The 23,994-nt window shown below is 40.4% G+C and overlaps 2 protein-coding genes across 3 annotated transcripts in view; both read right to left on the bottom strand.

Annotated features, from left to right (window-relative positions):
- galnt2 (UDP-N-acetyl-alpha-D-galactosamine:polypeptide N-acetylgalactosaminyltransferase 2) overlaps window positions 1-5,814 on the bottom strand; it is a 56,094-nt gene extending 50,280 nt beyond the window's left edge. For both annotated transcript variants that reach the window (XM_077564138.1, XM_077564139.1), the window contains exon 1: window positions 5,326-5,814. In XM_077564138.1, coding sequence (XP_077420264.1) covers window positions 5,326-5,421 — 96 coding nt within the window. In that variant the 5' untranslated portion in view covers window positions 5,422-5,814. The remainder of the gene's footprint in view (window positions 1-5,325) is intronic.
- Window positions 5,815-7,321: 1,507 nt separating this feature from the next.
- urb2 (URB2 ribosome biogenesis homolog) lies at window positions 7,322-23,855 on the bottom strand. Its single transcript, XM_077564655.1, has 12 exons — window positions 23,790-23,855; window positions 22,490-22,633; window positions 22,241-22,417; window positions 20,664-21,715; window positions 20,443-20,581; window positions 16,641-19,008; window positions 16,372-16,532; window positions 16,014-16,124; window positions 14,855-15,097; window positions 12,133-12,229; window positions 10,723-10,856; window positions 7,322-8,261 (listed from the first exon to the last, which is right to left on the bottom strand). The coding sequence occupies exons 2-12, from the start codon at window positions 22,613-22,615 to the stop codon at window positions 8,064-8,066; spliced, it is 4,806 nt and encodes a 1,601-aa protein (XP_077420781.1). The 5' UTR covers window positions 22,616-22,633; window positions 23,790-23,855; the 3' UTR covers window positions 7,322-8,063.
- Between the last annotated feature and the right edge of the window lie 139 nt (window positions 23,856-23,994).

Below are 23,994 nucleotides of genomic sequence, written 5' to 3'. Positions count from 1 at the left end.
GGTGCTAGCTAGCGAGCTCCCTAGCAGGTAAATGAGCATCATGGGAGCTAGCCAGGGAGCTATCTAGCTAGCACCTGGGCTAAAGCCAAACTGTGGCAGGGTTATTACTTTCTGGACTTGGATTTGCCACCTCTGTCCACGACAAGAAACGCAAAAAGTCAAAACAAACACAACCTAATTGAAAATATGTACGACAACTTCACAGGAATTGAACTTTAAAGCTTCCAGTGTATTTGTAAAAAAATATATATATATGCAAGCGACATGTTCACGGCGCCTTGTCTCAGGATGGAAAAGGCAGTTTTCTTTGGTTTGCCAAACATCTGCAGTTTTTGCTCAGACAGCTGACAACATTAATGAAGTCTGTTAGCTTTTCCCGCGGCTCACTATAATTCTGGCGCTGAGCTTCCCTCTCACAGCCCTGATTAGCATGAAAGTAGATGCTACGTTTCTAAGAGTTGGCAGAAAACGTGCTTGTTGGCGGAATTCAGAAAGGGTATCTTGGAAAAGGTTTTGCAACACTATCTCCTGTGTATCACAATCCATCAACAAAGAGGGCTTTGTAAGATGTCCAAGTTGTGTTTCTGCAAACTTGTCTTGTAACATTGTATCACATATTCATGGGTACCCTTTTTTCCAGTTTTAATTATGGACATAAAACCTCAAACGTTTTACTTGGAACTTTGACAACAAGAACCACTGTATTCATTTTATTCCGTAAAATATAGGTAAAAGTTCAGATTTCACAATCAGAAGCATTTTTTTTTACATTTTGTAACTTGTAATACCTAAAAGCGGTGGTTCTAAAAAAAAAAATAAAAAAAAATGAGAATCAAATTATCAGTGAGTCTACAGACAAAGAGAAACATTGACATAGCCAAGTTTTCAAAATGTGGTACAATCCAGTTCTGGAATGGTAAACAAAACACCGACCTGTCCTGTGATTCTCCGCAGGTTGTGTGGGCGGGATGGAGACAGATGTGTCAGCTGCATAACTGGTGTGACATCATAGCAGCGTGACACAGTGCAACCTGGCAATAAATTCAACAACGACTTCCAACACAGCAGCTAAAACAAAGGACAAAGGAAGGCATCCAAGAATTGCTATCCTATCAGTATTTGACTCTTTATTACAGGAAGACAAGCAATGTTTTAGAAAGAGCACGTTTCTAATTACACGCTTCTGAATAAATTTGGGTTCCATTTCCAATCTTACAGAAAAGCAAACCGCCAAATGCTACTGATTCCGATAAATGCATTCTTATTTTTTTCTTTGTTTTTCAGTAGTGATTTAGCGTTGTCAAGTTCAATGTGTGAATTTAATGTAATTTAACAAGAGAGTTGGTCAGTCAGGATCAAGTAAGCCATAAGTGAGTGTCATGTTCAATGACAGCAATAACATTTGTTAATTTAACTCAAATTAAAAACCCTGGGATAACGTGTAATTGGTGTAGTGCACAATTTAATTATAAAAAGAATGGCATTGTTGAGTCAAATGTCCACCGCTCTTTAGAATATACAGAATGCTTCCCTATAGCACAGCCCATCATCCAAAGTCCAAATCAAGCTAAACAAGACACTGCTGCCACTTTGAACCGCTTAACAAGCATGAAACGCGCATACACACACGGCTATCAACCTAATGAGGAAGTAATAAAGCTAATGTGGTTGACCGGAGCAATGCAAACACACAGAGGCTGATATGGCCAGACAAGAGGCAGGTGGAACACACACGGGATATTCTCACACACACAAATGTAGCGCTGTGACGACAGCCACCCATGTGGTGTGACACACACACACGCACGCACGCACGCAAGTCGGTCCCCACAATGATAGTTAAACCGGGCATATGAGCCTCATGTAGCAAAAAAGCAAAAACACACACACGGATACATTACATGGAGGATGTTTGGTTACCTTCCATTTACAACTGGTGTCTTCACTGGATCCCAAGCACATTTAAAAAGTCTACACAGCCCTCCTGTTCTAACACCATGTACAAAAATGAGACAGTGACAAATCATTGGCAAACTTTTTTTCTATCATTCAGAAATTCTTTTGTATCTTTCTTTCTTCGCTCATGAGTCATGACTGATACTTTTAACAATGGCATAATGTCTTATGTTGTAAGATGACTACAAAAACTTCAATCAGAGGCACTTAAAAAATGTCGTTTTTAGTCCTTCTCTCAAAAACATTTTTTTGCTGAATCCCAATATTGTTGTACAGCTATATGCTATATTAATGGTGGAAAAAGTTTGTCCCATTTTTTTATATCACATTATAGTGAACAGAGGTGTAAAGATTTGTTTTATGTTTTTTTTGTTGAGGAGTCCTATGACCCACACTAATTCCTCATACTGTCTGTCAAATGAAAATGATCAACAATCAAACTCCCACATGACAGCCCAAGAGGAAAATGCCATCCAAATGACACATTCTGGAGCATAGTGCAGCATAAATTCGCATCGCTTCAAGGATTAAAGTGACCATCCAAGTCACCCAGTTGCAGGCAGCAGGTTACTGGTTAAAGTACAAAAGCCCTAATTGCCCCTAATGAGCAGATTAGCATATTAGCATGACAACCTCCACTTGTTCATGTGCGGGAGGATGGAGTGACAAAGAGCAGTGAAGTAACTGGCACGATTGCTGTCGCAATCTTTTGTTTTTGCTGACAGCGTTTTGGTTAAATTGACGATGAGTTTACAGGCCAGTTTACTGTGCTGTAAAAAATAAATAAAAATAAAATTCTGATTCAGAATACCAATCCATCAAAGCTGCAACTAACTATTATTTCAAAGATTGATTAATCAATGAGCAGATTTTTTTAATCAAACGATTTTCATGTGTATTTTTTTTTTAAAACAGTTCATACAATTTCTATTGGTAATAGGTAATATACTGTACAAACTAGAGGTGTGAATCTTTGACTGTCTCACGATTCGGTTCGGTTCCCATTTTTAGGTTTACGATTCGATTCAGAATAGATTTTTTATCCAAAATGATTTGATTGGCAATGATTTCTGCTTGAATTTATAGATTACAAAGAATCGTCATGATCTAATGTAGTCTGACTCGCTAATGCTAATTAGCGCACTACTCGCGGCACTTTTATCACTCAAAAGAATGGCTATTCATACAAAACGCTTCAGGAATGTTTAGAGAAACAGGTTAACATTACTCACTGACATACGCTCTTCCTACACTGCAAAAAAACAACAACTTTTATTGTCATACTGATTGATTTTTTTCTTCTACTCTCTAATGTGGCTACAACTTAAGTGTATCAGAATGTGCGGAACCACACTGCCCCTAAGTGGCCAAATCGTGTACAACACGAACAGCACTCCCAATGAAAGCACACACAAACACGGGCAAGACGAAATCGAATTTGGGACATTTAAAATTCGATTCTGAATCTTACTAAATGAGAATTGCGATTCTTATGAGAATCGATTTTTTGGCACACCCCTAGTACAAACATTTCTTGGCACATATTTTTGTTTTGAGGCCGGTTATTTGACATATCATGTTTCAGAAAATGTGAATGTTGCCAAAAATAAATAAATCTGAGTTTGCAAAAAAATCTAGACCCTCCAGAAGAAAACAAACAAATAAACAAAACTAAAGTTGGATTCGGAATCAATGCCCCCCAAATTAGGCAATAATAATTGTTAGTAGAAATGCAACAAAATTATTGTTGACCAGTGTAATCAGTCTACGTTCATGGAGGAGCTGCGGCCTATACCATCTTGGCAAAAAAATAAATTAAAAAAGTGGACTTTGGACAACACACTGGGCATACATAAGGAAAAACAAGATTCACATCATCACTGAGTTGTAACTGAACCACTGAACCCACAGTTCCGTACCAAAGTCAGGTCAAGTCAACCATTGCACCATCAGTGAAATCAAGAAGATGCAAATGAAAGTTGTGGTCGCTTACTAAAATGCAATGTGCCAAAAGACTACCGAGACCTGAGATTGAATGGCGAGTGGCGACCAGTCCAGGATGGAGTCTGCCTTTCACTCAAATTCAGAAGGGATCCGACTTGTTATGACCCCAAACCAGGCGGATGACATTGCCAACATCACCATTTAACTCTTTGACTGCCAAAAACGTTAAATAACGTTCAGTAAAATCCTATGGAGGAGTGCCAAAGATGTTAAAATCTGTTTTTTTTTTCAAAACAGAGGTGAAACTAACCATTTTCTATTGTTGATTACTGAAAAACGGAATAAGGTAGAAACAAACTTATTCGTCTTTTATGGGGGCTTAGTGGGTTTCATTTTAACTCCACTACCTTTGGCTTACACTCAGCAAATGATAACCTATTTTTTTTTGTATTGCACCTTAGTCTAAAAATCCCCCCCAACACGTTTTTACCTCTGATTTAACTCAACATTGTTTCCTGAACTCGCAATCGGACAAGGAAAATTAGTTATTGGGTCTCTGAATTTGTCTTATTGGTTGTCAATTAGACCTGTCATTTCTAGGCAAATGACTCATGGATTCATATAGTAATAGTATTTTTTTGTTAATTAATGTCTGAGTCCATTAACTCTTTGACTGCCAGACGTTTTCAGAAAAGGGATGCCGTGGGTGCCAGCCGATTTAAGCATTTTTGACTGATCTTTCAAGGTCCACAGAAAATTATGTGTTTGGACTATGGAAACACACATACTACCAAATGAAAGATTGGACTCTCATCTTTCATCAGAAAAAAAAGTTTGTTTCTACCTTATTCCGTTTTTCAGTAATCAACAATAGAAAATGGTTAGTTTCACCTGTTTTGAAAAAAACGTATTTTAACGTCTTTGGCACTCCTCCATAGGATTTTACTAAACGTTATTTAACATTTTTGGCAGTCAATGAGATAACGCAATGTCCGATTTCAGTCAAATTTTCTCCCACTTTTGTGTGCTACGTTTCCTTCCTACTCTCTGTTCATGTGCTGACGTCCTCCAGTCCACAGGCGAAGCCCCCCGGCCTGCCCCGTGAACCAGGCCGGCAGCCTCCCATCAAGACACCGCCGGGAAGACACTCCGCCCGGTACTGAGCGTGTCTCTCTCCCGCTGCCACGGGACAAACACCGGCGGCAGGCTGGTGCAAGTTCACCCACCGGACACCCACTTTAAGTATAATCAACTTAAAGCCTATCTATCGATACTAACGAGGCCTTCGATTCGTTTTCCACATCACCGGCGCGGCCATAACCGCGCGCCTCAAGCAGGCAGAGGAACCCCGGTATCAGCGCTCTATCGCCGCTTTGTCCTCCGGGAGAAAATGGGTTGGTCAATAAGAAGTGGAGCCAGTCTTACCTTTCGCCCCAACGCCGTCCCCGAGTAGAAGTAGTAGGCGATCCCCAGCACCCACAACACCGCAAAACATAACAATATCCTCGATTTCCTCCGCATGGCTGTCTCCTCGTTTTGTCTCGTACGCCCGCCGAGTGCTCAATGGCTGGGCTCGGCTTGACTCGGGCTTCGATTGCGGCGGCTAGTCCCGGTCTGTCGTGTCCGCGCAGGGCGCGTCGCCGCTCGGTCCACAGTCCTCGGTCCTCCTGGGGGGAGCAGGAAGCAGCTAGCCAAGATTCAACAACGGAGGTGAGAGGGCAAAGGCTAACTCGCTGTAATCCAATCAAACGTCGGATAACGCCGTTGTGGTTAGGAGGGCTCGGTGCTGCTTGCGAGTCGAGGGGCGAATCGTGATAAGGTCGAGTGGAAAAGACACGGGGAGGAAATTATTCTTGTGAGCGTTGTGTTAGTTGAATGCAGCTCTTCCAGCAGCAGCGATCAAGGATGTGTGTGTGCGCGTGCGTGTGCGTGTGCGCGCGTGTGTGTGTGTGCGCGTGTGCTGTCTGCTGCTGTACTCTGTGGGTACGCTAGGGGCGCTAGAGACACGTTGAACTGGTTTAAAGGGGAAGTCAAGTCAAATATTTTCTTTACATCATGTTTTGTACGTACTAGTCTTAAATCAGTATTCTGATTAATATTGCATTTGTGGAATCTGAATTAAGATGAAAAATCAACCTATTTTTATCCATCTCAGGGGACGGCCATTTTGCCTTGTACTGCCACTTGCTGTCAACTGAACATGACATCACAAGATGTGTCCAAATTCGCAGGCTGCCCTTCGAACTTCGAAGGCTTCTCATAGATCATGAATTTGGACACAAGCTTGCGGTCGAGCTGCACCATAAGTGAAATCATGCAACCTTCAAATTCAGCCTTTGGAGGACGCAACCACAGTGCCTAAACGACTGTCACAGGCTTACCTCCTCTTATTAGGTTTGGTCATGTGACATTTTCAAACTGTGATGTCATGTTCAGTTGACCAAAAGTGGCAATACTGGGCAAAATGGCCGTCCCCTGAGATGGATAAAAATAGGTAAATGTCACCTTAAATTACATGAGTGAAAGTATCTGACATTAAATGACGTATGTTTTTTTTATGTGGGTGATCTGACTTTTGTTTTTATTTTTAGTTGTCTCACAAATGTACTTAGAAGTAAATGTAATATTTTGAGTAAGTGGTTAGACCTCTGATTGTTTTTATTTACTTCAGTAACATGTTGACTAACTATCATGGCCATCACAATAACAATTTGTCTACTTGCCTTACTTTAAACTCAAATAGACTTTGGAGTGTGGGGGGGAAACATTTACTTATTTGTAGTGAGAAAATTCCATTGAAACTTGTGAATGTTTTAATTGGAACTGAATTTCCCTTGTGGCTGAATTAAGAATCTACTTACCTGTTTATCAAAAAAAAAAGGGTAGATTTTGTGGATCACAAAATGGCCGTGGCAATTGCTTTGTAAAATGACAACAAATACTGTAGTGTAGTGAGTGTACATACACTGTAAAAAAAAATAATTAATAAATAAAATGAAATAAAATCTGCAATACAACAGAATTTTACTTTTTAAGTTTTTTTCTGTTTTTTAAAAATGTCATTTAATTTACAAAAATAAACTCGGATTTTATATGTCAAATGTAAAATGACGTGAAATCACTATAACTGTAAAAACACAATAAAACTTTTGGGCGGATGAAATGAGTAGCTTTTCTGGAGCACTTTAGTATAAATCACATCAGTCTTTTGGGGTGAGAGTTTGTCAGCACAGCATATCCTGACAATATTTACCCACTCCCAGGCCATAAATATTCAATTAGATTTTGGCCTGGGCTCTGATAAGCACCTCTGCTAGTTTATCACTACTTTTTTCCTCATTTCCGAAATCCCAACTGCAGACAGTGCCTAATCAGTTTATAGCTATCTTTCTCCTCAGTAAAAACACACAAAGTAATCTCATACACACAAATCCGTTTTTAATAGGTCATTTCAGTCATACAGATAATCACTATGAAATCCTTTGACGGGTTTAGCATTAATGTAGAATAAATATGAGCTATTCACAAAAATGCTGCATCTGCAACAGTTTTATTTTCAGAACTGTGCAGGGAATCCGAAAAGTTGATGAGCTTGGCAGCATGGGAGTCGACGCTAACGGTTATTGTGCTACTACAGCACAAAATACCCCAGCTTCAGCTTTAATCAATGCATCCTTGAATGAGCGGTTGTTAAAAAAGAAGAAGAAAAAAAAAACGAAAAAAAAGTGGGCAATATGGTTCTGACACGATCCATCAAGTTGACTAAGATTGTAGTCATCCCATTGATTCATTTCAACAGCGCTACAAATCCATTAGCAAATGAGCAAGGTAGGTTTTTGTTGGCTCCGACTTGAAATAGCCCAGTAAAAAGACTTCTTCAAAAAATAATGTAACCGAAAATGACTATTTGCAGTAAATTTTACTGCACACAAGAAAAAGCATGTTAAAAAAAATCGACAATGATAATCCTCATCTGTCTTTATACATGATCTATTTCAATATAAAAATGTGTGGGGCGGGGGGGGGGGGGGTAACATACCCACGTTATTGGATGCCAATGACTGTCAGAAAATTTGCTAAATTGTTGTGTACTACATAATCAATCTAAATGACATCACACTTTAAGGGTCACCTGAACCCAAATTGGAGTATGTCGTGTCCTTTCAAACAGTGTATTTCTCCTCTCCTTGTCTCTGTGGTTTGTGGTAGTGGGTATAGCTACTGTAGAGCTCGTTAAACACCTCACGGACTCCAGTCTGCAAGCCTGTCGTTAAGAACTTGATATCCTGCTCCAGACACAAGTCCAGTATGTGGTAAATTCCCTCTGTCAGGTGCAGCTTGACGTCTGGCCGCAGAGTAACCTGAAGAGATGAAAACAAGAGCTGTAGTTGACGAAAAAGAACAAAGGCCCTCAAATAAGGTGAGCCTTCACTCGGTAAATTAACTTTAACCTTCAAAAACTTGCTTTTGATGGTACAGTGGCTTGTAGTACTGAGAATGGAGTCTCCGTTGTCATGGTAACCCCAGATAGCCTATTTTTTTGCCTCAACTATCCAGGAGATCTCTCATATTGTGTCAGCATTAGCATCTGTGCTAGCATTAGTCTTAAAAGTTGTGTGCAGTACTTGTATGATATTTATAACTAAAATGGTAAAGAAAATGTATGTTTCAAGATATGATGGTGTCAACTGGAGCACACACAAGTTATGTGTAGGTGTACATGCAGCCCACCCCGCACCATGGATATAATCTGTGATTCATATCCATAATCCAGTAGACACATTTCACAACAGAAAACCTTGACCCAAAGCCAACGTTTGAAAGGAGAAATGAACAGCATAATACATCTACTATATGTCAAATAGAAAAAAGATTGGGCAGTCAGGAGCGGAAAAATGATGACAAATGTCCCTTAAATGGCAATGCATTCATGTCAATGCTACACATTCACTGCCATTGACAGTAATATACAGCATGTCAAAGGTGCATGTTAACTGGGAAGGCTGGCAGGAAGTGAGTTTTATAAAGCTGCAATTAAAATGGGTTTCCGGGTGTTTCAAAAGCAGTTGTTTGTTTTTCAGGAGCGGTCATTTTATTATATGTGGACTGTGGACATCTAATTATGTGTGGGAAACAACTGTATGCTAACGATAACTTTATTTATATCACTATTTAAAAAAAACATTCATACTTGTGTCACTTTACAACAGTATATAAAGCCGTACTATGCTACAAGATGTGGAAATATTTGACCAAAAATGAGACTGATAACAAGTCTATCCTCAAATCCAGTAAAAGTACAAGTAAAACAGAAAACTGCTTACACTTTTTTTAGCCTGCTTAATGCCTACAATGTCCCGTCGACCAATCATGGCTCACCTGTTTTCTGGGTTTAGTCAGCATGATTGGTCGTTACCTACTTCCTCAGCACAGGTGATGTCATCTTCAGTCGACAGCAAGTGGAAAAATGACTTTTTAAAGGTATTAATTGTACATGAAAAAAATGAAATTATCAAATTCATTCTGGACAAAATATTAACTTTTTACTGCTGAAAAATGGCTCAATGAGTTAAGTATCCCTTTAATGTTCAAACGGTGCAATAATTAAGTGGATTTAACTTTTTATTTTTTTAGGTCTTTGTTAAGTACTGTTCATTTGTATTTATCTTTTAGGGCCAATATGTTTGCATTCAAATATTTTAGAGCTTTTATTTACCGGTAGGTACAAATTTTTAACTTTTATGTGCATTTGAATTGAATCATTATTTGTGTACAGTTTTTTTTGTTTTGTTTTTTAAATGTTCCTATATTTCCGCCTTGTTTTTGACAAACTCTGGTAGTGAACAATTACGATGGTGGTACTTGGAGATCTAAGTATTTTAGGGGGTACATGGTGTAAAAGGTTTGAGAAGCACTGGTTTTGTTAATTGTTTACCAGTAATTGCATTTCTCGCTTTTTTTCCACTGGGCTCTGTCTGGAGATAATAGTTTTTTGACTACTGGGTTAATTTGCATCTCTGTGTCAAGCCATGTTGTTAATTCAAATGATAAAATAATGCTGAGTTTATAAACGCATGATTTTCTTGTCCGTTTTGGTCAAATAATACCAGACTGCTTCTTGGAAAATTCAATGTGTGTCACATAATCAGGACAGGGATGAGGCTAAATTACATTTGACTTGCATGAAGTTCTCTCTTTTTAAACAGCCACATTTACAGCACACATAGTGTTTGATGACTTTAATGGACCCTCCTGCTGCCTTTTCCATCAGCCTGTCCATTCATTTGGCCGTCTGTCCCTATGTCCCTCTGCTAAATGTGTTAATTTTGCTGCAAAACGCTGAGTCAAGTAGGCGTCGCATTAAAAAGTCTGGTAGTGGAGAGGAGCCATGTTCACAAGCCAGACATGACTCACGGCGCCTCGAACCAACACCAAGCCAAAAGCTTAATTCCAGCACATGGAACTAGAGTAATCCTGAGCCCCTTTACGGAGATTTGGGATCATTTTAAACAGCACTGACAGAAAAACTTCTTCCACTCTCGGAATCTCACAGCTGTGCTGAATGTTATTGTGAGCCAACAGCGCTACATCGCTGGATCAGCTGAGATACCGCTGCCTCATTTGTGTGTGTGTGTGTGTGTGTGTGTGTGTGTGTGCGTGCCACTCGCAGCTGCATAAAAAAACAGTTGACACGGATGACAGATGGTTTTGGATTGGTGACTATGTATGACTGTGCGTGACGTCTGCCACCCGTTAAAGCTTTTTTCCAATGCTAATATTGGAAAAATAAATCACAGAAATCACTCAAGGGTGTGTGTGTACCTTTTGCAGCTCTGTGACGTATTGAGCCACCATGAAGGCAGACAGTGTGGTGAAGTTCTCAGAGATGGCAGCAATGTGTGAGTACATCCTTTCTACCAGTCGGGAGCACTGCAGGTAGACTTCACTTTCTCCAGCTGCAAACACACATTGACATTGATTTAGAATCATTAACCTGCGAGTCAATATGTTAAGTACAAATACACCACCAGATTGCTTCTGCTATAAAACAAGCTCAAATGTCTCCAAAGCAAAGTCATAAATCAAAGTCATGACGAAATGGGGTTAATTGAAGCGGCGGATGCGGGGTTTGTGGAAAAAGTATACAGTACTAATAAAACATAGTGGTATTTGGTTCACCAGATGTTCTCCTGGGATGTTGAGAGCAGTTTGTCAGCATATTATTGTGATTTTAGCCCTTAAAAAAAAAAAAAAATCACAAACTCTCTATGTTTAATTTCTGTCGTATATCATCTTGAGCCACTGGTAGTGCTGACAGGCTCAGGCGAGACACTTAATACTTATTTTAGTAATATTTTTTAAAAACATATTTTTCTCATGCATTGGCCTTTCAACCACATTTAAAATGGCTTTTACATTTCTGAGGAATGATTTTTTGGAACACTCTAGTCAGAGTGAACTCTTGTTTTTTATTGTATTTTATTGAAAACATAAGTCTCTTATACAAAGACATCCAACAAAATTGGCATATTTGAGTTGCAATGGAAAATGCACCATTTTATCTACATGTGCCTTGTAGGCAGAACCCAGCAAAGCTCTAAAACAGTTACCGGTACTGTTAATGTGTGGTATGGGTACCACTAGTGGCACGTTGGCTCCCTCTAGTGCTTTGCTAAAAAATAATAATAAATAACCTTACAGTTCTGTTGTATTTATCTTTTAATTTAAATACTGGTACATTTACATTTGGTCTTTAAAATGGTTTGTTTTTAAGCATTCCTTTTCAGTACACTTTTAAAAATATTCCTAAGCAAACTGCATCATGTTCCAGTGGCTTACAATATTATCCAATATTTTAGGAATAAAAACACTGTCTCTATTTTGACCAACAATTCTGCTTCCAGCCCACACTAATTTATTTTAATGTTGGTCATGATGGTGGTACTTAAAGGTACTTGGCCAAGTACTTTTTTAGGTGTAGCAAAACGTTTGAAAACCCACTGCATTAAGAAATCATGCAAATAAATCAATACAACGTGCAACGCTGTGACCCCTTTTTTCATTGTTGTTTATGGACATAACTTTCTTCCTGATTAGCTACAATAGCAGTTGGGAATTATTTGTCATACAGAGGGCAGTCACAATAAGCCCTTTACATATCCAATTTTCCAAGTAGATGAAAATGTCTGAGTTTGAGCTCAGTTTCTTTTAATGAAAATATGAAAAATATACCTGTGTCACTGGCTCCTCTCTGCCGCCCTTCCTGCATGATGGAAGCCACTAGACGGTGAAAGACATTCAAGAATGATGGTGTGGCGTTCAGCATCACCTGAATGCACACAAGGAAAGAACAAAAGGCACTTATGAAATTGTCAGGCAAAGAAAAGTAAAGAAATTTAATAGCTTTCGTGTTGAATAGAAAAATACTCAGATATTTGACTTCTATAGCTTCAAATGACTTATTAAAGTGTGCAAAACCACATTTAAAGGTTTCAAGGGAACATGATAAGGTTGGGAAACTCGGCTTTATGATATGTGATAGGAGCTGCTTCATGGGCATTGCCTGCAATTAAGAAATATTGAATCCATATTTCTGCTTGGTACTTGTAAAGCTTGGTTCATGCTTGACGCATGTACCGGTATGTTCGAGACGCGTGGAATCAAACCGAGAACTTTTGCAGCCTTTTATACGCTGTGTGAGCCCTTGTTTTTTTTTATTCAATAAACTATACAACAACACTTTGATGTGAACAGTCAACACACATTTCACAAAATAAATGCAAACAAAGAATCAGGAAGTCAAAAGCAGAAAACCTTAAACGTTGTTTGCAGCAGCTTTTGCTCTCCCGGTCGCAATTTTTTATAGGTGCACGGTGCAGAAATTTGGGGCAATGTGGAGACCAGGCAGAGGGGCCGGGTTGCTGAAATGATGTAATTTCGCCATGTGGAGCTGTTCGGACCTCACGGAGTCGCGGACGTGTCAAGCATAAACCAATCTTAACCGTCTTTAAGGGATTGGCTCGGCTGGTTATCGACTTCTTAAAGAGACCCACACGTGTTGCCATTTTTCTTCCAAGCACTGTTGAGGTATCCTTGATCAAAGTACTGATTTTTTTTTTTATAGAGAATCCACAAGTGATTCATAGCAACATTAGTATTTGTTTAGTTCAGGCTACAGCGGTCTGACAGAGGATGAGACGAGTAAGGGAAAACAGACGTAAAGGAGGGCTGGGGGGGTAAAGAGGTTTTGTGTGAGGGGGTGCAGTTGATGTCATCAACTCAAATGGTTTCCATCGGTAAATGCCAGCACTCCAGCATCTCCAACCCCACCCCCAACACTCTGACCTATCACACATCACCACTTCAGCTCACTTTCCTGTTTCACTTAACCTGCATTGTGCAGTCCGGTCACATCTTCCTCCTCTGTTCTCCTGCTTCCTCCCTCACACAGCATTCACTTCACCAAATCTTTTCTTCATTTTCTGCATCGCCACACTCTAACCTCATCCCCCCCCAGGCCCTCTCTGACAGTCACCTCTGCTGCAGTCTTTCAACAAAACAAAACAAAAAAAAAACACTTCTGATGTGTGTTAGCAGGTTTTTTTGCTTGCATTAATTCACCACAGCTGCACTCTTTGGACTCAGAGGTCCAGACATGACAATGTTAACCCTAGCCGGCCAGAATATAGATTGAACATGGGCACAAAATACAAATTTGCAGCCACAAAATAAGTCTGTGTGCACAATATAGTAATTTGTGGATTTAATATTTCCATGCACAACTTGGACGTCTGATTAAACAAATGGAGTGCACATTTGCTAGAAACTGCAATATATTAATACATCCTTCGGGCAGTGATTCTATCGTAACCAAGGTACCATTACATACGAATGCCACAGGAAAGAGTCAATTTCCCTTAATTTGTCCAAAAATGATTATTACGAGTGTATCACTATTTTTGTTCATCGATCTATGCCAGCAACGTACAGTGCCAGGCAGAAATATTAAATGCTCTCTCATTTGATGGCACATGGCACAATAAACCTTCTTCAATTTGTCCATCTGAAGGGCAAGTAAAATGATGACCCTGTTACTTCAAAGGCAACAGATTTTTCAAGGTATCGCCATTTACACAAGTTAGAAATAGGCCTTTCTGTTTATGTAACTTAATAATAATACATCAGATTTATATAGCGCTTTTTTGGGACACTCAAAGACGCTTCACAATGGATACATTAGTCATGTACTCACACATACATTCACACTCTGGTGGCGGTAAGATACTTAAGAAGCCACAGCTGGCCTGGGGCAGGTTAACTTAACCTCTGCGACACATAAGAATATTTAATTACAGTAATTACAGTGTTGCGGCTTTTTGACAATGATGTTGATTGAGGGCTGCAATTTGAGACTAACAGCTTTTGTTAGCTTTGTCATCTGATCGTTACATTAATTACACCAACGTTTCCCAAACTTAATTGAGCCAAGGCACCCATTTAACATTAGCGATAATTCTTGGCAAGCCACCAAACAACAAGGTCACAAGAAGCATGAATACTGAAATTATAATGATTTTGTCTCAATCTAATCGGTGTAATATCTGGGCCCGTTTATTAATTGAATACATGGTTGATATACTTGCAGGAAGCCATTATTTATTCTGTTGTATGAATGGCAACAAGTGGATCAGAAGTTAATTGCACCTACTGACTGTCAAATGATTGAAGGGCATTTAATTGTTATGCCTGTCACTGTACGGTGTTGGCATAAATAAATATTATATATCTTTAACTAAGAAATAATCTATCAAGACAAATTAAGTGAGACTGGATCATTTCCCCTGGAACGCTGATTAGGAATCACTACATAAAAATTACGTTCTGACAGGAACAACACTGAGATTCAATTATCAGTGTGTATTAGTTTACACACCCGCACATTGAGTACACACACCTGAGGATGACACTGGATGATGGCAAAAAGCGCCTCATGAATAGCCAAGAACGCTGACTGGTAAACAATTGCAGTCAGGTGGTCAAGTGGCACGGCCTGAAGTGCTCCGAGGACCAAGACTACGTGATGAGGGTTCTGGATTAGACCCTCGCCCTGGCGCAGCAGCGTTGTCATCGCTGTCACGGTAGGAATGGTGAAGGTCGCAGTCAAGCCCACGTCCTGACTGGACGACCTTACAAGAAACTGCAAGAAAGTTGCATAATTACAGTCGAGCATAAACTCAATACAAAAGTAACTACTACTGTACACTTGATTAAAAATCATGTATCAGCCGGTAACACTGTTCCTCTGCAGTCCTGTAGGTGGTGGTTATAGCCATTACAAAAATAGGTGCCAGTTGTAAATATGAAGCTTTTTTTTCAATGTAGTTCCATCTACTGGAGCTTGTGGAGGTCACTTCCCCACTTGGCACAATGCAGACGGTCATATTCATTGCTATAGAGGTAAATGGTAATAGGCTAATAGGTAATACACTAAGCACCAATCCTGTGCATATGCCTCAGTCACAAGGTTTTCGGGGGGGGAACGCATACAGTAATTGAGTTATGCTGGCAAGATACAACAGCAGGGAAAACAATAAGTATACCGTTATTTGGAATAGTTCCTTATTGACCCAAAACATTCTGTTCAAAAAGCTGCATATTGAAAATGTTTTGTTGATGTGCACATTGGATTTTTTATTAAATTTTCCCTTACACCTGATTGGATGTATTCACATGTGTTTCTGGCACCTCTGATGCAAACACACTAGAGCGTCATGACATAAAGCAAGCATAGCAACATGAGTGTGTGTGTGTGTGTGTGTGTCTGATTGTCATTTGACTCACGAGTCACTCGTAATGAATGTCACATGTTCTTCTGGCAAGCCATCAGTGAATGATTACAAATGAAGAACCGCAGTACTACTACCAAGCTTTTTTTCTTATAATGTATTCTGCTCCTCTCAAAGCTCTGATTGTGGACATTACTTCCAGACATTCCTCATTTCACCCTTTAACTGCATTAAAAAAAATATTTTCCACGAAAGCCTAAGTGTACTTTTGGACACGCTACATTCAAGTACTGTCAAGTACTACAATGACTCTTATGTTCAGCTTACCACCATAGCAGACTGAATTTGTGGTGCAAGGAACCACAGAGCTTTGGAGCAAGGTGCGGGTAACTGACAGCAGGACAGCAGCTTGGCAATGGTGACGACAGCCAGCACTTCCTGGAAAAGAGTAAATAGAGGGCAGAGGGAGATAACAGGCCTTTTATTTGATATTATTACCTCAACTTGAAAATACCTAAAACAAGGGGTCTACCAAAAATATTAGAAACAGCCCTCAAAATAAATTCCTACCTGATTTGACAGTGTTAAACAAAAGTGAGCTTTATTACCTTGGCCATGAGTCATGACCCTCGTTACAGTGTAACCTGTGAGTGTCGGTCATTATAAAAACAGAAGGAAATCAAACCTTGTAATTTCCGGAGCTCAGCTTGCAAGTGTCTAACCCATCTTTGATGATAGTCAGCAACATGGTGATCTGGCAGGCAGTGCTGTTCTCCAGCAGGTGGTGCAGCAGTTTCTGCACAGCTGGCTCCAGCTCATGTGTGTCAGATGGAGACAGCCACGGAGCTAAAAGAAAATGTGCAAAATTATAATTTGGCTTACCAGCTCTATTGCACTAAATGAAATCAGTCAAAAGTATTGTGCATGCTACGACTTAATTTATAGATTACGCACCTTTCAAAAGTTTGAGCACATTGTGAATAATCTGAGCATACAACTCATCTATCGCTTTTACTTTCTTGTTTTCTTCTCCTTCCTCCTCCTTTCCTCCCGTCCTCATCACCGCCATGTAGAAAGCTGACAGGAAACGCAGAGAGGAAACAAGGAAGTCTACGGGTCTGGCCGCCGAGTTCATTTCTTTCAAGATCTGCTGGCAGAAACCCTGATAAAGGGTCTCGTGGCTCAGGGTGGTCTTGCCATCGCCCCCCGCTGCCAAGGAGGACAGCTCACACCGCAGCATGACTGTGACGCTGTCGACCACAAAGGCAGGACTGAGCGAGCAGGCGGACGGCACGCCGGGCTCGCTGACAATCTGGGCCTTCAGGACTGACTCCACAGCTGATCTCAGTGAGGATGTGGTTCTTGCAAGGGTCTTGGTCAAAGTCTGATCCATTGGTTTACTCCTTCCCAGGTAAGAGCTCATTGCCTTGGAGGCGGCGGCCAACGATGCCAGTAGAAGATGAACAGACATGATGGAGCCTCCGTGATTTGCTGTGGTGTCTTCACTGGTAAGAAAGGAAGCAACCTGGTCCAAATTGAGGCGCACGCTGCTGTTCCGGACCATAATTAAGTGGACCAAATATATAATGAAATCCTGCGTGGCTTTCATCAATTCCAACCAATCAGAGCTGCTGGTGGAGCTAAATCGTCCTTTCTTGCTGTGCCAGAGGATTGAGGACACTACGGCCTGCAGCAGAGTGCTGCAATGAACGATCTTCAGAACACCTGGGAAGTTTTTGCCCTCCACAAGACAAGCGAGTATCTTGAGCAGCTTCACTTGGAATCCTGCGCAACAATATGCTGAATCTGGAGTCTCGGAATAGCAAGCGGTGGATGTGAGCATGAAGGCAAGGAGGAGGAAAATGGATGACAGATCCTCAGAGTTCAGTCCGTCTGTGTTTAGGCTTGTTAAGACTGACAGCAGGTCTATCAGTTCTGTTATTTGAGCATCCCTTAAAAGTACAAACACTTTCCCAGACTGAGAGCACATCATCATATCCTCTACTATGGTCTGTTTCACTAAGGCGGACAAAAGCTCCGTCTCACCCTTTTGTGCTTCTTGATACTTCTTGAGGGTGGGACAAACTTTCGAGGCATGCGCCGCTGCTAGAACGCCGAAAATCCTCCGTGAGATTGAAGCAACAGTGGCGGAGAATAGAGATGGCAACTCGGCCAGAATGGAGCTGTGAATGAGCTGAGAGGATATGAAGGAGGCAGAGAGTTGATCTTTGCTTCTGCTGGACTGCTCGTTCAGCAACGAGCTCACCAGAACGTTTGCGATGCAGTTCACATCTTCGCTGTTCAGGTACGGGGCCAGCAAAGGTAGATTTGTCGTCACGACATACCAGTGTGCAACCCGGTGGGAGCTGGAGTCCACACTGCTCATCTGCCCGTCCCACATTTGATCTCCTTCTGAACATAACTGAAGCTCGTCTCGAGCTGAAATAAACTCGACTGCCCTGTTTAGGGTCTCTGAGGTCATTGGTTCTGCGAGTAAGGTTGAGTCCAACAGAACTTTCTTAATTTGTTGCAAAGCGAGGAGCTTGAGATGCACAGAGTTGATGGGACTGCACGGATGAAGACGTACAAAGTTTATCTCACAATTGAGGAGGTTCTCGATGCTTGTTAAGGCTGCAGCGTTGGAGTCAAGAGGTGTGTATTTGCTACAGTAGATGTGAAAGAGTGTGTCTACTTCTATCCAACTGTATCTGAGCAGAAGAATTGCTTCTTGAGTTTTCAGCTCCCATCGAGATGGAGATATTTTTTGAGACTCATCCAGGGCCACATTCTTTTTTCTTTTCTTCTTTGCTTTCTGAACTGAACTCGCATTGGCTTTCGTAGCCTTGCTTTCCGTGGACAAAAGTTGCAGCAGGTCATTGAGAACCTGCTGCATCTCCTCCATCATGCGTTGACCTTGTCTGACTAAGGGAAGAGGAGAAGGATTGTCTAGAGTCTTCAGACTGAATAAAACAACGTGAAGTAGCTGGCTCAGATTGAAAAGCTTCATTGATGCGTCTTCTCGCTTGCAATCTCCCTTTTCTTCTCCATCCACCTCCATCTTCTCTGCCTCACCGTCTCCCTTTACCAGCTCAGGTAAAACACATTTTCTCAAACTCTCCAGCACTAAGGAGCAAATCTCAAAGCCTTGTGAGGCCGGTATGTCCAGAACGCTGGCCCTGAGTGCGGCGGAGACGCCATCGCAGAGCAGAAGGGGTCGAACGTTGTCAAGGGCTGGCTGGCAGATCACAGAGAGGAGTTCAGAGAAGAAGTGAGGCAGCTGACGGAGTTTGGTGTATGTCTGGAGTAGACTGCATAGCACCATCTGTTGGGGAAAAAAAGTGTTGCTTATACAGGCAAACATTTAAATTGTTCACACTTCAAAGAGGCAGCAGCGAGTTGGCAGCCTGCTAACTCTTATTTGTACTTTTCCACCCTCTCTTACCATTTAGTAGGATCTCTTTGCGTCGTGCTAAACTGCTTTGAACATTTGCAGCATTTGGGAAATAGCAGTTTTTGGTGGAGGGTGTCGGTGCTTGTTTTCTGTGTATCAACAGCCTGCTACATTTACCATTTATTATTCTTACTGGAACATGCTAACCGTTTACACTACTGTATTAGAGCACTACTACTATTACTACTTTCTTAAAAATCTATATACAGTACATAGATATTAGAAGCTACCACTTTTATCCAGCTGTTAAACCTGGTAGAGCTACAGTAGATTAACTCAGTGTTTCCCAACCTTTACATGCACTGAGAGAGAAACTATACTAATATGACGATGATCTTGCCTGAATTTCCTCACAAATTTGCTTGCAGACACATGCAGCAATCTTAAATTTAAAAAAATTTGGCCAGTGACTTCCAGCAGCACAACGCTCAGCTAATTAGTTTTAAATGGTTACTCTCCCTTGTGTTGAAGTTAGTTGTGTGAGGCGGAAAAAAAACTGTTTAGCTATCATATCAATATCAAGTAGTATGGTTGGGTGCTTTGGAAAGGTATCTTGTCACCTAGGTGGCGTAACTATATTGAATTACACACTCCAACATAGCCCGCAGTGGAAATAGAGATTATCATGTTTTTATTGCTGCAGACTGTAGCGAACTGAATTGTATTGTTCTGCTTGGTGGCTATCAAAAAAAACAAATTCCTGTAGTATTAACAGGGATGTGATTTGACCAAAGTGAAATTATCTGAAAATTTAGCCGGGGGTCTGGGGGCCGCTGGCACCCAGCTAGGTCCAGGGCAGTGCCCTGGTGGGGGGACAAGGGCGGAGCTCATGGGTTTTCCGTGTTTTTAAGTACTTTCAATGCACTCACATGACAAAGAAATAGACAAAACAACAGCATAAATTTTCAATGTATATTGAACTATCCCATATAAAATGGCAGTTTTAGTCAACTCAAAATCAGTCACATTCAAAAACATTCACTGAAAATATCATCATATCTAACTAATGTGATTACTAAGTTAACACATAAATAATGTTGAAGAGTTCAAATTTCATGAACAAATAATTGTATCATGACCAAATGAAAAGTAACTCATATTAGAGCATACCACAAATGTCTTTGTTATAGCAGAAGATGTTATCTGTCCGAGTCATGTGCATACACAATGAACGACTAAAAAAAAAAAAAAAAAAATCGGAATTTTTTTTTTTTTGGGGGGAGATAAAAAAAAAAGCGGAATTCCGCGAATTAGCGGAAAAATCACATCGCTGTATTAATTAAAAAAAATGTACTAAATCAAGACCTGTCTGGCTCGTTGAACTCGTGTTTCCATACAGTCGGCATTAACCCAGGCTGAAGATAACAAATTCTCCATGTCTGGTTCAAGAATCATGTGGTTGAGACCCAGTAGCACCTTCAAACAGCGATACCATGCAGGGATGCTGAAATACAAAAGAATATGTTCACAAGTCGACACACACACCCATACCTACACTAAAGAGCAATTGAAAATCATTGATTTACCTTGGCTGGGCCTGATCGAAGAGAATTTGTGTTAGACTTTTGTAAAAGTTGAGCTGGACCTCTGCATGTCTTATTCTGTCTGCTGCCACATTATAAATATCCGCAGACAGAGCCTGGCTAAGCAGTGATTCCACAGCCAGCAGTGCCAGACTCCAACTTTCTGGCTTACAGGGGACATTGGCAAGGGACAAATCCAAAGCGGGCATTAACTTTGTGAGGAAATTGAAACACAACATCCTCTGCTCTTCCTCGTTTTCTGTTCTACATTTTCTGTAGCTTTCTAGAAAGAATTTAAAGAGCAATGGCACAGTGTTTGACTTCACCGAGTAAAGCAATGGCGGCTCACAAGAACCTAATTTGCCAAGTACAGCTTCGGCTGGCCACAGGGGGCCTTTTGTCCCACCGGATCCACGTTTCCCAGTATCCTCTTTGGAAGGTAGAAGCTCCTCCTTGTAGGATGCCAGGTGCTCGGCGGAAAAAAGTGATAACTGAAGGATGGAGTCTATCCTGACCCGAATGTCTCTACAAAGATGCTGTCGAAGACTCAGATGGGTGTGGGAAGGAGCATACTCAGCAGATGTCAGCATGTGTCTGAGGAGCAACAACGGCTGGATGAGCTGGTTTGTTATCAAGGTGAAAACTCTGTTTGGATTGGCTTGTTGCCGCTGAACTGATAAATATGATGTTAAAACCTGAAGCAACAAATCAAATAATTGAGCTGCAATAGTGATTTTCTTCGGCTTCGCCTCTAAATCTTGGTTAAGGGTCACTTCTGTTTGAGGGTCCGGGTCACTTGTGAGAAGGCAATCACTCACAGCGTCAGGAATGACTTTAGGCTGATGGGGTCTCGAAGGCAAAGCTCCTTGCAGTTGATGACAGGCGAAGGAGCAGACTTTCACCGAGAGACTGACCATGAGTTCGTACTTGGTGGTGAAGACAGATGAGAGAGTAGAGGATGAGAGAATTCCCTGGCACACACTCAGCAGAGTCGACACACCCACTGACAGCCTGGTGGGGGTTCCGGCGCACTCCTCAAGGAGGTTGAGTAGTAGCTGGAAGGAAAAAACAAAACAAAAGTATGTCATTTGTAGCTCTTCAAGTACACCATAGAAGTGATTCGTAACCATTGTTAAAGTGTGCCGTGAGAGATCATCAAGTGTGCAGCAGTAAATTATCCAGTTTCACTTAATTGGTCAGAAAATGATTTATTTACAATAAATAACATTTTGTTGAACAGTAGCTAGTTCTGCTTTTCAGTAGACACATTGCACTTTGATATATATATATTTTTATGTAAAATTATCCTATACTTTGGACATTATATTGTATTATATATGACTTTTATTTTTTTTCACTATCCTTGCTTCTTCAGTTTTGACATTTGCGATCACATTCCCTTTATTTTGTTGTGATTTTATTGCCAAAAGAGTAGCAAGGGCTGCATGCCTGAGCCACGTCTAGTAAAATGGCCAAGATTGTAAATATTGACTTCTTTTTTAATATTTTTTTTCTTCAAAAGTCTGAAAAACGTGTATTATTCTTTTTAATAGAAAAGTAAAAATCTTCAAATCACACACCTGTGCCATGTTGAGCCTCACACTGATCGTCTTGCCCTGCTTGAGAGCGACGTGGAGCTTCCGACTATGAAGAAAAGCATCAAAGCAGCTCCACAGGCCCTCTAGCACAGTTTGTGGGAACTCAACCTTTTTATTATACCAGCCTGTCAGAGCATACGTGCACCAATCCAACAGCACCTATTACAACACAAAGTTGTACTTAGGTAAGCGAAGGATGTCTTATCAAACACATGGATTCAGAACACCTACCTGTTCCTTGTTGGGCAGCAAGCACTGAGAGGAGATCCAGGCAAAACGTGCTAGTTTTAACTTGTCCTCCCATGGAGTTTGAGGGCTCTTTAGCTTCAAATGGATGCCAGAGTAGATGGCAGCCATTGTTGCTGCTTCTCAAACCTAATAAGGAGGATGAAAAGCATTAGAGATGATTTTTGTATATTACACCGTTAAACTACTGTAAGTGATTTTGGAGCAACAAGTCATATAAGGCTATTAAGTTAATTACTAGAACAAAGTGTGGTGGGTACCAATAGGGGTTTAGTAGGCTTCCACTAGTTGTGAGTGAAGTAATACTGAATTAAATATTCAAACTGTGCATAATGTCAGTTATGTCACAGTGGCTTAACCTTAAAAAAAATAATCAAATACAGTACATTTAAATACAGTTTAGTTGAATTGTAACTTTTAAGTACAAATATAGTTGTATTAATCTTTTATTGTTTACAAAATGTTTTCAACTTAATGTATGCACAGTACTGTTTCATTGAATCATTAAGTACAGTTTCCATTTCCCTATTATTTAAATGCAGTGTAAAAAATATGTATATGTTACAGTGGCTTGCAATAAAATATATTTTTTAAGAGAAGTATCTGACATTTCTTTTCTTCTTCTTTTTAATACTTGAGCCTGTTACGCTACAGTATTTCAGTGTTGTCTTGACGGTGCTTCTTGAAGAAGTAAGAATATTTTTTAAGTGGCACTATGTATAAAAAGTTTGAAAACTACTGTCTGAGTTTTTACTTTTTTTGTTGACTCTTAAGCATAACATGACATGATCATGACTGGAGGCAAACGGTTCGGTCATTACAAACTGAATTTCATCACACAAAAGCTGTATTTACTTTTGCATGAAAATTAGACTCAGTTATGCAATTATCATGACATGTACTACCGGTCAAAAGTTTGACCACACTCCTACGTCCTAACCTTTGCCTTGCAGTGTACTGTAAATATCGATCGGTGTATGTTTAATAAGACTAAGAATTTCGACAAATTAACTGGACAAATACTATATGTGTTATATAAGTGTGAAAGCTCCTGCCATTCTCGTTGTGACTGTTTGGCGCCCAAGTTTAGGTTGACGACTTACAAATTACTGTTTGTGCGCTGAAGTGACGGCTACCATGTAGCACACCAAGCTAACAACCAGCTCGATAAATATTACATTGAAGTCTGCTTTTCGTCTACAAGCAAACGTTGCCTGCCCGATTAGCCATTTGTTCATACTCATAATAACACAAACTTAAACCACATTATTTTCATTAAACTTACGATTTCTCAGTTCACACGTGTCTCCTGTTTTCCCATTTCTATGACCTTTCAACTTCTCCCCTGCCCACTAGGCAAAAGCAATAGATAATCGATTATGAAAACGATGGTCAATTATTGCCTTTTCTGGACGAAAGTCGTCATGAACACATTTTACACAAAATCAATTTCTGTTTTAAGATTATTGTACTGTTAAAATTATTCTGTA

The sequence above is a fragment of the Vanacampus margaritifer genome, chromosome 4 (assembly GCF_051991255.1).
Source record: "Vanacampus margaritifer isolate UIUO_Vmar chromosome 4, RoL_Vmar_1.0, whole genome shotgun sequence".
In the NCBI taxonomy this organism is placed as follows: Eukaryota; Metazoa; Chordata; class Actinopteri; order Syngnathiformes; family Syngnathidae; genus Vanacampus; species Vanacampus margaritifer.
The sequence above is the reverse complement of the archived record's forward strand: the minus strand, read 5'-3'. Positions and strand labels throughout refer to the sequence as shown.